We start from the raw sequence: 14,761 nt of genomic DNA, 5'->3' as shown, positions 1-14,761 counted from the left end.
GATAGTTTTTTTGGGTTATTGAGAGAGTTGAGCGATTGGTGTTAAAATTTTGGGATTCGCGGGCGGAAGACGGAACCATTGTCCAATCATCGTGACGGAGATTTTTCTGGTCTGGATTCATTGCGGTAAGCGCTATCGCTTCTTTGCGGACAAATTTCGAGAACGGCTTAGGTCGGCGCACCGGGTAACGGTTGGCCATGTTGAGTTGCGTCAAACAATACTCGAAATTCGTTTGCCGATTTCCTTGGATGGTGGCCGGAGCTTGATTTTGTTTTTTTGCGATAACGTATCGAGTCAATTTTGGCTATTGTACATGTTGAGTAGAGTCATTCGTTTCGTTATTTGCGAGCAGCCCAAATTCCGCTGCACAGGGTCAAGTCGCGTTTGCGTGTTCAGAAAGTGTCACCTCTCGTGTAGGTCGCGTATCGCTAAGTGTGAGCGCTCTGTTTGGCTGGGTTATTATTTCTAGTTTCCTTGTTTGATTTGTTTCGGAAGATAGTGAAGTTTCGGATGCGTCGCGATTAATCGCTTCGATTTAAGTTGTTAAGTAAGAATTACTGTCGAGTACTTGTAGGGTATGTTTTGCGATTAGCGCGATAATTCTGTTAGGGTTTGGCGAATAGCGCCGATATTTATAATTAAGGGAAGGACGATCACGAGTAGCGTGTTCGTATCGTTGTCGATTTTCTGTATTTTGATTTTTGTTTTGTTGATCCCGTTGAGACGAGGAACGCGACTAGCGCACGTAGGTTTAAGGTCTAGTTAAGATTTGATTTTCTTTCTATTTTGTGTGTGGAATCGCGGGAGGCGAATTGAGTATCTGTTTCTTTTTCCTTTTGTTTTGTATCGCTTCGATTTTTTTGAATATATTATTTTATTTTATTTTGTTAAATTCTGTATCGTGTTGAGTGTCCGTTCTTTCTCTCCGCAAAACTACCCACCCCCTCTCCGCGGTACTGAGCTACCTGGCATAGAGAAGGACAGCCGAGGAATTGCGAAGGTAAAGATTCGAGGCGTGTTTATCACGCCAGGCGCCCAACAAAATTTCGCGATAGCTTTTGTAAGCTGTAGTTTGCATCGCGGGTTGCCGAATCATTGTGCACCAGGTTAACTCTTGGGAACTTCTCCGGGTGACCAAGAGCGGAGAAAAACCTCGTCACAATATATATATAGATATCAGAAATTTTTCGTCGAATAATGGTCAAACTACTGTCATTAGCAACCTACCGTTTAAACTGCCCTTCTATCGCAGATACGTGGATGATATTCTAACCTGTGTACACAAAGACCAAATCTCTTCTCGTATTGACAATTTCAATAAATTCCATCCACGAATTAAATTCACTCATGAAATTCAAAAGGACAATTCTATTCATTTTCTAGATACAACAGTCATTAATTTTAACAACACTATCATACTAAACTGGTATCACAAAGACAGTTGGTCAGGGAAATACATAAACTGTTTTTCGAAACATCCTTTACAATTCAAAAAATCAGTGGCTATAGGCCTCTTTGACAGATGTTTACATATATCACATCCCAAATTTGTAACGAAAAATCTGAAAATAATAGAAAAAACATTACTAACCAATAACTTTCCACTAAAACTTGTAAAAAATATAAAAGAAAACAGAATTGAAAAAAAGTACAACTCTATAAGCTGGTTAAACTCAAAAAACCAATCCAATAAAATCATGGCTGCAATACCGTACGTAGAAGACCTATCAGTACAAATAAAAAACTTACTAAAGAAAGAAGGAATCGCCGTTACGTACAAAATAACCAACAATACTCAAAATCTGTTTACATCTCTAAAATCAAAAACACCCACCCTAGAGCAAATCAACACTGTGTATCAAATCACATGCAACAACTGTAAAAAAATCTATATAGGGCAATCATCACAACATCTGAGGAACAGAATATCGGGCCACAAATTTAAAATTAAAAACCATGAACATGATTGTTGTGCTTAAGCTGCACATTCTCTGGACTTAGGTCACACCTTTGATTTTGCTAACGCAAGTGTTCTCACGACAGAATCTAATTGGTTTAAAAGAAACATAAAGGAGATGTTGCATATAAGTAAAAAAACAGATATTACCATTAACAAAAAAACTGACATTTAACATTTAAGCCATTTATATAATGAACTAATCCACGGTTCAAAATAGATTCGAGCCAAAACAGACTATCGTACCATTGTTGACTATTTAGAAAATTAGCTATACCACCTATCTCTTAACCTTTTGACCACGTACAGTGATATATATATAGGAAGTGCAGTTTTCGTGACCATGTGGTTTCGTAGATATCAGAAATTTTTCGTCGAATAATGGTCATTGTAGAAAATATTTTTTATTTCAACAACATGTGATGCAACGTTTCGAGAGGCCGTGACCAATCATCTTCAGGCATTATACATATATTAGACTGTATCAAAAAAATTGACTATTTTTTTTTTTAATGGTAAACTGAAAATATTGTTCAAGGTGTTACGGTACAGGGGGACGGCAGTCCATGTACCCACCCGAGGTGTTGGTTCGGGTGCTATTTTTGTCGGCCGTCTTCGTTCAGGGAATGGAAGGGAAAGAACAGTAATTAGAGAATGATTATAAGTTTTATTTTGGTTTGGAAATTGGGTGAAGTCGATGAGGAGTAGTTGAGGTAATGTTTTTTGGGGAACGGGAGTTGAAGCTGAATGTGAGAGGTAAGAGCGTTGGGATACGAGTGAGGCTTTTGCGTGAAAAAATGAGCGAGGATCCAGGGTAGAGGGGAATCGAAATAGTAAGGTAAGGGCGATAGCGAGTGGCAAGATGGAAATAGGATGACAAGATATGGAGTGTGGGAATGGCAGGTAAAGACAAGCGTCGAGGAAGGTGGGAGAGACGTGAGGCGGGACGTCGGACGTAACACGCCCCCCCTTCGGGAAGAACATTCGGTGAGGGTAAAGAGCCGAATGTTCGAAGGAAAACCGAATTTTTGGGTAATGTATCGACTCACTTACGAAAGATTACAATATAGTTTGCCTTAAAGAGTATAGCGCCTAGGGTTAATGCGCGTTTAAGCGGGTTAGTATACATTTTTAGCAGAAATGTTTGTTTTTTTTTTGTAACAATAGATATGTTCTTATAGTTTAAGTGTGTAGTAGTTACATAACCGTCATAGGTAAATTACAATCATAGTAAAATTAGAATTTTAGGATTATAAAGATACAATTATAATTAAATTACAATTTTAGGGTTTTGATTATAGACAATATAGATAGGCAAAAACATCTGAAATGTAAAAAAATCCGCCAAGTTACCGAAACCAAATCACAATCAAAATTGAAGAATAACTTAGATATTGCCGGTCTCTGTCGTGAAATCAGGAATGAACTCCAAGCTCTACGATCTCTCAGCAAGTAGGTAGGTATACGTCGTGAAGTCGGACCTCGCTGTTTCGTGTAGTGATATCGAAACATCATTCCAAGCACTACGTACTTGGCGGGCACATTTGCTCTGTGTTTTTAATCGGAACGGTCATACTTATTCGTGACGTGTGTGATTCCGTGTAATAATTGCGTCTCTAAGACCAGCTGTTATCGTCAAACAAATTCACTGAATTTTCTTCTTTCTTTTCAACAAAATTAATTGTGCATCGGAACCACTGATTCAATATTTGCATAATATCGCTTAATCTCACTAGCGTCCCGAGTTTGTAACTTTTTTTGCTACTTACAGTTTAAGTTGATATTTTATAGAATTGAGACTTCATGGGATTTAGTCTATCGATCAGTTAGCTTTGAACAGTGATATTATTGCATATTTTCGATTTTAGACTGGACATATGCATTTCATTAAATTGTTTTTCACATCATTTATTGTTAATGGCAGTCCGAAAATCGTTGCAATGCACTTTGTGAAAGAGGCTGTCGTCGTGGTTTCTCCTATTTCTCCTGTGCAACTGTTTCACCGGCCATAGGCACATAAAATACGAGTAGAAAAGAAACAAAAGTTGAAAAAATAAAGTTAGCTACAGTGCATGCATCGATGAACATTACTGTACATATTAAAGCTTTGGTTGATTGTACCGTATAATGTATTCATGCCCATTGTTTTCATACAACGTCGAGTTTTTATTCTGCATGATTGAATAAATATTATCCCACGCTGTGAGAACATGTTCAATTCGTTAATCCGCGAAATTGTGCGACAGATCAAACTCCGTGATTACTTTCTCGCTATAGCATTCATAATTGATGTTCAACAAAAATGTGCCCGCCAAGTACGTAGCGCTTGGAATGATGTTTCGATATCACTACACGAAACAGCGAGGTCCGACTTCACGACGTATACCTACCTACTTGCTGAGAGATCGTAGAGCTTGGGGTTCATTCCTGATTTCACGACAGAGACCGGCAATATCTAAGTTATTCTTCAATTTTGATTGTGATTTGGTTTGAGTAACTTGGCGGATTTTTTTACATTTCAGATGTTTTTGTCTAGATTTCACGACTTTTTGTAAGTATGCGACAATGATACTGCTATACCGTAGTAATAACCAATCAAATAATTGTAAGCGAACCACAACTCTTATACCTGTTGTGATGTGTAGCATCCGTTTGATAACTGTATGACTAATCCATTATGAGAAACCAAAATAGTAATGCGGCTAATCCAATTTGCGCACGATTACGTAAATAATAATGATAATAATCACTACCAACACCTACAACACCCGGTAGGATATGTCCCCAAAAAGTCTTTCGGAAACCTGCGCGGGGCAAGCGAGCGGATGGGATTAGTAACCATCATTATGCGTCTCATGCAGACCGTTTTAATATGTTCAATAAAAATACCCGCATCTGCACGAGGAACAAGGATAATTGGAGGAATCCTTACTTAGGTGTAACTGGACCGAGTTCAAACCTCAATTCGTCGATTCAGCGCCCAAACGACATAATCCGTGACCATATATGTCGATCTCAATTTTGTAACAAGTGATGAATACATTGCAAAGTGAAAACGATAGACGACAATTTTTTTCCTCATATTTTATTTTTTTAACCTTCCATCACAACTAGTATAGCTAAAATTTGTCAGTCTCATTATATAATCCTATTTCATACAGTTCTGAATTCTTATCACTAATTTACCAATTAATAATACACGGCAAATGCACAGACATACGTTGCAACATATTTGATATATTAATTCGGGCAATTTGCGCAAACTTGCAAGTAAAAGATGTAATACATGCAATTTCATGATAATATTCGTGTAGCAAGATTTGTTTGAACGAATTAAACGGTACTGTCAGCAACTGTGACGCTCGATCACTTGTGAAACGGTAATGAAGCTTATTGATTTGTAATCGTGTTGCCGATAAAACATAAATTTCGAGCAAATACTACGAACATTATAAGAAGCATAATTACCGATGTGAGAAAGTAGACTGACAGTGTAGTGTCAGCATTTTTGTCGACTGCGCTAAGTTTGTGCAAGTTAATGCCATTGTTGGTAAGTATTTTTTATTTCACGAAAATACTTAGTTTGTCCAAGGTAACAGATCGTTAACACAGATAAAATTGAGATTCATCTGTCGTGCGTTCACTTGTACACACAAAACAATCTCTCTATATCTGTAAAATGTAGCAGGGTGACCCGTGGTGCTGTAAAAGACGTAAAGTTTACTTTTTACAGTTCTTATATGTCAACCACATGTTATTGTGATAGAGAAATATTTATATCTCAAAGTGAAAGTGATTAAAAAGTTCCAAATGGTATTATTTGTTCAGGACACCATTACACTGCTCGTTCAATACTCTATACAACCATGCACAGGTAAGTAAAAGTATCGTTTCACACGTTATACAAAATCTGCGAGAATATAAAAGTTACATTGTGGGCGATAAGACTCATATTCGTCTACTTTTGCTTTCAACTTATTAGTTCAATTTTACACCAACAGGCTCCGTAGATTATATTATTGTTTAATGTACGGTTGGGAGTCTCTATTTGATAATATTCTATTTTATCGACTAATTTTCATTGATTGATGAATGGTGTACGTTAAGTTCCAGAATCGATAGTTTGCACGAAGTGCTGACTTCTGTGCTTCGTGTCTTGTTGTAGGGCCTATTTCTGAATCTGAGAGCTGCTCAAGTCTATCGAGATGCTGTTGTAATTGAAACGAAAATTGTGACACAACTGGATATACATGTCTATTGACGTCCGAAGAAGGTTGACAGGCGTCGTGATCTGTTTGTGTTCGTGAACATCTCTTATATAATTTCATATTATGTTTGTTTTCTTGTTTCGTACTATATGGCTACTGACGGGAATTTGAAGTTGGCGCTCGGTTTGCTAATACGCGGTAATGGTGGGTTTCGTCAGGGCCGCATCTGTCGTGATGGCGCTGTTAAGCGTCTTTTTGTACCAGTATTCAACACGCAGTCGTGGCGTTCGGTCGATCTCTCGCCAACGTTATAATAAAAGAAAAAGGTTATATTTTCCTGACCGTGTCTGTATTATTTCATTCCTATTATCCCATCAACACGTGCGTAGCACCGGCTTTCACTTGAGAGCACAACATATTGGTCCTTCGAGCCGGATTCGAGAAGAGCACTAGTAGTCGACGATCCTGATATGTCTTTCAGCAGCTTCTTGCTATTCGAAGCCCACTGTCGAAGCACAAGCCCTCCCCTTTGGAGTAAGGCCGTTGTTTCTTCACGAATAGTTAATGCGTCCTTTTCGGAATGCGCACCCGTTATCAAATCATCGACGTAAAAGTCTCTTCGTGCCACCAAAGCCCCGATAGGGAATTTATTTTCCTCTATATCGGCTAATTCATGAATGACCTTGGTAGCCAAGAATGACGCCGGAGCTGTACCGTAGGTTAGCGTTAGCAACTCGTAGGTTTTGATGTTGTCATTTGTCCGATCACGCCAAACAATACGCTGAAGAGGCACTTGAGTCTCGTCGACAAGTACCTGCCGATACATCTTCGCGATGTCAGCGGTCAACGAGTACTCGAAGCTTCGGAATCGGAGCAATGTCGAAAATAAATCTTGTTGTATAACGGGACCAACCATCAAAGCATCGTTGAGCGAGATACCGCTCGTTGTTTTGCTGGATGCGTCGAATACGACTCTTAACCTCGTTGTTGTACTCGTTTCCTTTATCACGCAATGATGCGGTAGATAGAAATGTGGCCGAATGTCGCACGTTACGCTGTCCTCGCTCAATTCTCGCATGTGTTGTAACGTCGAATACTCATGTATGAAGGCACTATATTCCGCTTTGAGTTGAGGTTTTCGCTCGAATTTGCGCTCCAACATTTTGAATCGTTGCAGAGCAGTTTCTCTTGAGTCTCCCAATTTTTGAAGCTGCTCGTCCCTCGTTGGGAGAGTTACGATAAATCGACCCTCCGCGTTGCGCTTGTAGGTCTGTGAAAATTGTGCCTCGCAGAATCGTTCCTCCGGAGTTCGAGTATTTTGACGCTCGTGATGTTCGATTTGCCAGAAGCGTGATAGGCCTGCGTTGAGCTCATCATTGACCGCCAAATGACAAAACGTACTCTTTTTTTCTCGATCTCGCATCATGAACTTTCCGGATACTATCCACCCGAGAACCGTCTTTTGCCAGGTCGGTTGATCCTCTGCCAGCTTGATTTTTCCAATGCACAGTAACTCGAAGAATATCTCTGCGCCGATCAATAAATCTACCGTTGCAGGTTTGTCGAAATCAGGATCGGCCAACGTGATACCGTCCGGGATTTTTAATTCGTCAATATCGAGTTGATTGGCTGGGAGAGACTGAGTGATCTTTTCAATGATGAGGCAATCGAGTTTGGCTTGATAACCGTTGATTCTCGATTGTATTGTCATTTTCGTCAATCTGCGCGTTTGCGTCGACAATTCTCCGAGACCAGAGATCGGAATGTCCGTCGCGATATGCTTCAGTCCGAGTCTTTGCACGCAATTAGCAGTGGCAAAACAAGATTGCGATCCACAATCGAGCAACGCTCGGCACGGTTTTCGCTCACCTTTGAAATCGATGACGTTGACGATTGCCGTTGCGAGAAGCACTTTTCTTTCTTGACGAACAGCTGCGAGAGTGACACTCGATGTCGTTACCTTTTCTCCGCTCGAGCTCGCCGTGCTCGATGACGTAGGCTCACTTTGGCTTTTTTGAGTTTGCTCCAAATGGAGTAGCGTGTTATGCCGCTTACCGCATTTACGACACGTTCCCGATCCGCACTGTTTCGCCTGATGAGACGCAGCTTTCAAGCAGTTCAGGCATAGCTTACGCGTTCGCGCCTCTTGTATTCGCTGATCCACTGTCAGTTGAGCGAACTTGCTGCACTTATAGATCGGATGATCTTCTTTATTACAGAAAACACACATTACGCTCGTCGTAGCAACGTGTGATGTCGTAATCTTGCCTTGCTAGATTTTCCTTTATTTGAAACGTTCGATTCGACCTTGTGCGTGCGAGCTGAGGCTTCTAGTGCACGACAACGTTGAGCCAAAAAGTCTGTCAGTTGCGTAAAATTTGGAATTTCGCCCTTTTTTATCGACGTTTCCCACTCTTTGCTCGTCGTTTGATCCAATCGGCTAGTGACGAGAAAAATCATGATGTCGTCCCATTGCTCGGTAGGCCGTTTCAACGCTTTTAGAGCTCGTATATGCTTTAGTACAGTGTCGAGCATACGTCTCAAAGCCGTGTGATTTTCCTTGGACAGCACGGGCAGCTCGAAAAGAGCTCTGATATGTTTTTGTATTATGAGACTGTCGTCGTCGTATCTTTCTTTCAGCATTTTCCATGCTTCGAGATAATTTTCGTCGGAGGCTTCGAGCGAGCTAACAACATCGTGTGCCTTAGGTATTAGTGCGCCTCACCGAGCGTACTACTGAAGCAAGGTGTCATGCTCTTTAGTGTTTGTTTACAAACCAATCGATACACCAGTTGTTGTGCCCTGTGATTGTACTACTTGACTGGCAAGGTAGAACCAGTAATTTATTCAAAATTAGTAACTTACAGTTAAAACACTGCAACCGGGATACAAACCTAACCTCGAGACCGGACTCGAGCATTATGGCGCAAGCTGTCAAATATGTGCATGCTAAACGTTCAAGAGGCATGCGAAGAGAAATAGCTGAACCAATACATCGTTTGAGCTATGACAGTGTGGCGTACATTGCTGAGTTGGAGAGGGCAATGGCGCTAGAGCCATACTCGATGTTGGGGTTGATAGTGTACACCACCGCTGGGGTAACTGTGGATGAAATGCTCCAACTAACAACTGCATTCATTTCTGCGATGTCCCAGTTGAAGTTTGTCTCGGACAGCGGAGAGACGCCGTCGTCACTGGCTCGTATGATGCTCTGTATGTACATGGAGGAGAGCGTTTCTTCCTTTCCGTTAACACTAGAGGACACGCTCGAGGTTAGATCCGAGCTGGCCTACTACTTTGGGTGCCGTTACATCGGCGGACACGTTGTGCTGGATCCGTACACCATGAGGAAACAGGGACGTGTGTTCAGTTCGGGGGATGACCACGCTGTGTATGGGACATTAAAACGATATGTCTCTTGTCCATCACCTTGCAATGCCAACCGTCTGCTGTCATATGTTAGGAACACAGCAGCCCGTGGGGCTCACTCACATATCGGAGCGTTTATTTACGCCATAGGACGCAATATGTCCGTATTCCGGCGTGTTATAAGAGCTCGGATCATCGAATCAAAAGGCATCAAAGACACTCAGGCTGCTAACAGTGCCTTACGCAAGCTATCAGGCATTTTATACTGCGCGTTTCAAGAGTTGGGCCCGGCCGTTAAAAGCGTGCTGTACACATCTATGGGCGCAACGCTTTTTGGATTCACTGCCACATGCATCTATGCGGCAAGCGCTCTCATGCGCGTACTGCAAGTCGAACAGCCGAAACCACCTAGGCTAGTTACCGACGCCAAACAAAACTCATCTTCTCGGTGCAGGGCCGATATCGCCTTGTGGTCTCTTATCGCACCTCGGTGCGAGTATTTAACTGACGACCGCATGGGGGTTCGTGCCTCTGTACCGATCCTGGTGTTTGTGATGGCGCAAAAGACCGGATTTGTGGAGTTTATTAACATCCTTGAGCTGTGTGAGTTGGAACATCACTTTTCACACAAAGATCGCAACAAGTTAATGCATGCGTTGAACGGCAATATACTCAGCGTGGTTGTATTTAAGATGTGGATACTGTACCTGGTGGCTCACATGCGGTATGGACTGGTGACTGATCGCGTAGACCTGATCATAAGTAACATGATGGAGATACCGAACGCTTTGTCTGCGCGGGAGGTAGAGGTGCGCCTACCATACCTGGTCTATAAGGGACATGTTATACGTAATGCAACACACAAGGCTTTACTCGTTGAACTACCAAACGAGGTCCCAGTGTGTGCCGCCTTTAAAACTCTGGCAAGTTTAGCCCCGTGTGTATCCACTGACGTGATTGGGGTTGAGGAGATGGAAACTCACGCAGACTTTTCTCTTATCACGGTCGGATTTAAGATCGAAGGATTCACACTGTCTGAAAGTAGTGCGATCGCTGCCTTAACCATGAACAACTAGTCGTCTGTCGAGAGGACGGTTTACCTCCATTAAAGTGGGTACTCGGACGAGTTCAAGAGCTCTGTCCAGGGAGCGACTCAACTATCAGAGTGGCCGTTGTAAAAACAGCTACCGGAGTCTTCAAGAGACCTGCGGCGAAATTATGTATTTTGCCCGTTGAAGCTTCGTTGAACGATGTAAAATTGTGATCAGACTTTCCTTAGCTACAAAGCATATCTTTCATAATCGCGCCAAAGCGTGAGCGAAGAAGTATTTTCATTTTATTTTATTTAATTTTTGTTTTGTTTGCGAATAAATCAAGAAATTGATACCCACCGGTTATCAAGGCGCGCGGTATGTTCGTGAACATCTCTTATATAATTTCATATTATGTTTGTTTTCTTGTTTCGTACTATATGGCTACTGACGGGAATTTGAAGTTGGCGTTCGGTTTGCTAATACGCGGTAATGGTGGGTTTCGTCAGGGCCGCATCTTTCGCGATGGCGCTGTTAAGCGTCTTTTTCTACCAGTATTCAACACGCAGTCGTGGCGTTCGGTCGATCTCTCGCCAACGTTATAATAAAAGAAAAAGGTTATATTTTCCTGACCGTGTCTGTATTATTTCATTCCTATTATTCCATCAACACGTGCGTAGCACCGGCTTTCACTTGAGAGCACAACAGTTTGTATTAGTAATTTGACAGCGCTACAACTCTAAAACAATTATAGAGTTTAGAAAGATGTGAGAGCATAGAATAATAATATTGTCAAAGTGCATATGTGTCGGACTAATGTAGAAGTACACTCACCCGTGTACGTTTTGTATCTGTGGATTAACTATATACGTTCTCGGAGGTCGATGTACTTCGTGGTGGTATGTCGATCGGAGTTCAAGTATTTGGTTCCGGTTCAATTAGAGGTGATGATAAAATTAAAATATCTCGTCGTTCGACATAGTAGGGATGCCTTGTTCGTCCATATCTCACGTTGGAACCAATTTTCCGAATCTGTACAGCTGAACATTGATGACGATAAGCATACATTTAGATGGTCGTTACACCATGATAATTTTGTGAGTATGATTATTTGACGATTGAGTTAAAACATTGTCTCTGGATGACCAATTTTACCGAACACAAGAAGGACATGTAACAAATGCTACTTACTATATAAATGAACATTAAGTGTTCTGCAGTTGGCTGGTACAATTACAAACCTCCAGATTATGATTACTACTTTCAGGAGCCGGGAATTTTTTTGTCGACATTTCAGTTTGAAGTCCTTGAACTTTGCTGTCGGTGCCGTTAGGTTGGATAGTGAAAATATAGCCTACTTCTGAGCCGACACATCGGCTTCCGGTTCTGTGGGGGTTGACAGCAAAATTTTAGGAAAAGTTGTCAAAGTCAATTTACTCTATAGCACTAATTCTTTCACTCACAGCCAAAGTCCAGTATTATCCCAATTTCGGCAAATCAGACGTATTTTTATTTGCCATTAACGCAACGATTCCAAATTTAAACGAGTAATACTAATAGTTATATAAATGCATTTTGTGTAGATATCTGTTTGTTTGCCAGCTAATGCGAAATTAAAACATTCATTTAATAGTAATTGAATAAGTGTAATGAGGAGCGACCTCAGGAATAATATCACAGATGGTTGTTACAGATTAATCGCACATATGACAAAATACCCCTCAAAAATAATTTTATAACTAAAACAACTATTCTTTGAGATAGTAAAGCGGAGACAGATGTCTAGATAACATAACGCTTATAATTATGTTCTCAAGTTATGGAATTTTACGAATTTTGCCTATGACTAGGTTACATTGTTTCTCGACCATGTTGAAAATATCGCAGCGATTACCAAAAATATTGTTAATTGACAATAACGTAGGTATAACTATCTCTCTTTTGGCAACAGCAGTTGTATCTGTACTTTGACTAATGTAAGGAACGTACAGATGGACCTTAAACTGTAAAGGAATCATGTCCACATGTCAAATAATGTTGCACTCGCGATTAATATGCACGAATTTCGTGAGAATTTACGTTAAGAAATTACGTCATTTGATATCCGAAGATTCCGAAAGTGATCATAAACAATTCTCCCATCCAGTGTCGGGCATACCAACTAATTCTATTGTATGATAATTTCGTAACATCTCTTCAGTTAAATGATTCAATAATGATTCAGTATTGATTGATATGATTGCAATCATACGTGTAGTACTGTGGCTTGGTGCACTATCATAAATTAATGTGATTTGAGATTTGAATTATAAGAAATTACTATGCTTGGATAATACAGCTAACTAAACCGGACATATGCTCGTGATATAGACATTTTTATTTCATTGTATATATATTGTGACGAGAGGTGAATCCCGCACTTATTTTGGGGGGAGAGAGGAGGGAGACGAGAGACGGGGAAGAGAAACTGCACGTGCCGGCGTTGTGAAAAATAAAGTATATCGTGTATTTAATGTTGTATTGATCTTAAGGGCTACTTGACAAAGGGGTCGGTCCCACGTGGCGGCTGGTCACGCCCCAGCCGGTTAGCGTGTTTCTTAAATCTATATCCTTAAAAACTAATGAATTAGTGCTAATGAACGGGTGAGTGAAAGGGGTGGGTGTGTGTGTGAGTGTGTGAATGTGTATGGGGAGTGTGGGGGGGGGGGGGGGGGCGTGTGTGAGGGGATCTGAGGGATATGCAGTGTGTGGATGCAGTGATTGGCAGTGGCGGTGCGGAGCGTGGTTGGTGTGTGGTGAAGTGGAATCAGATCAGCTGACCTTTTCGTTCCGTTGCTGGTCCTTTGATGCGTCCGGCGGCGTACGTGGCCGGCACAAGAGTGCCTTCTCCGGCCGGCCCGGCGCGTCTTCGGGTGCGCCCGGGCCGGTTCGGCATTGTTCGGCCCCGCTCCGCGGGTTTGGGGCTTATTGTGACGTGCACGCGGGGTGCAACGTCACAATATATATTGAATATTATAATATATAGAATTGGAAGAATATATAATATATATATATAATGAAATAAAAATGTCTATATCACGAGCATATGTCCGGTTTAGTTAGCTGTATTATCCAAGCATAGTAATTTCTTATAATTCAAATCTCAAATCACATTCACAAGCATAGTAATTTCTTATAATTCAAATCTCAAATCACATTCACAAGCATAGTAATTTCTTATAATTCAAATTTCAAATCACATATATATATATATTGTGACGTGGCGGGTCTACCAGCCCGTCAGCGACTCGCACCTCCACTCCCAGGCGGCCGCGTCAAGCGCTCTTAAAGAGCAAGGGAGAGTCTTGCCGTGCCACCGATGAACAACCAGAGTTAGCTTTAAGATTTATGTATTGTTGCTAATGCTTTTTGTTACTCCCCCAACCCATTCTCTGAGGTGACCGCCACTGCCACCGCCACTGCCGCCGCCAATGCCGACGCCATCCAACGACCACCCTGCGCTGCCGTCGCGGGAAACGTGGAGGGCCACAGGACGACCGGCGTGGAGTTCGAAGCCCCGGACCCAGTAGTCGTGCTGTTGCTTGCTCGGACCTCGATGCCGCCAAGGACATACTGCTGCTGCCGCCCAGGGGTCGAGTTGCCTCCACCTGAGCCTCCTATAAGACCGGCCTTGCCACCCGGCACCCACAAACAACCGAACTCAGTCTCCCCCTGGAGTCACCGATGCCGAGAGGACATTTCCGCCTTCGCCAGACCGCCCTCGCAACACGCAGCACAGCGCGGCGAACAGACCGGCTGCCTAGGCTCCCACCGGTCGCTCGCCAATCTACCTATCATCCCCTCCCGTAGCGCCACCGCGGGATCGCGATCGCCGAGGGCCGGCGGCCACCTCACTCTCCCTTGCGCCTCATTGTGATTCACATTGAATGTAACGTAGAGAAATCGAGTGTTCTTTTGACCCAAATATTCTCGCCGAGAACTTGAGTAGACCAGTTTGTGCCAATTTTGCATCGTACCGCTGTGCCGAGTAACTGCCGTCCGACTATTGTTTTGGAAAGACGGTGTGTGCCGAGATAAGGTAGGCTAACGTTACCCCGGGCCTCGCTGGCTATAGATTCTTAACGGCCTCAGGCCATTTTTCCCTCTGTAACAGGTTGCCGGCCGGCTTTGATCGGCCATTTTGTGTGAAAGCCCGC

General features: G+C 42.2%; 1 protein-coding gene across 1 annotated transcript; it reads right to left on the bottom strand.

Annotated features, from left to right (window-relative positions):
- Positions 1–6,021: 6,021 nt before the first annotated feature.
- Positions 6,022–9,085, bottom strand: LOC124409453. The gene is made up of 5 exons (XM_046887064.1): positions 8,943–9,085; positions 8,434–8,851; positions 6,558–8,353; positions 6,327–6,391; positions 6,022–6,248 (listed from the first exon to the last, which is right to left on the bottom strand). The coding sequence occupies exons 1-5, from the start codon at positions 9,083–9,085 to the stop codon at positions 6,022–6,024; spliced, it is 2,649 nt and encodes an 882-aa protein (XP_046743020.1).
- Between the last annotated feature and the right edge of the window lie 5,676 nt (positions 9,086–14,761).

This window comes from Diprion similis, chromosome 1 (genome assembly GCF_021155765.1).
Source record: "Diprion similis isolate iyDipSimi1 chromosome 1, iyDipSimi1.1, whole genome shotgun sequence".
Classification (NCBI taxonomy): Eukaryota; Metazoa; Arthropoda; class Insecta; order Hymenoptera; family Diprionidae; genus Diprion; species Diprion similis.
This window is presented reverse-complemented; position numbering and strand designations above follow the sequence as displayed.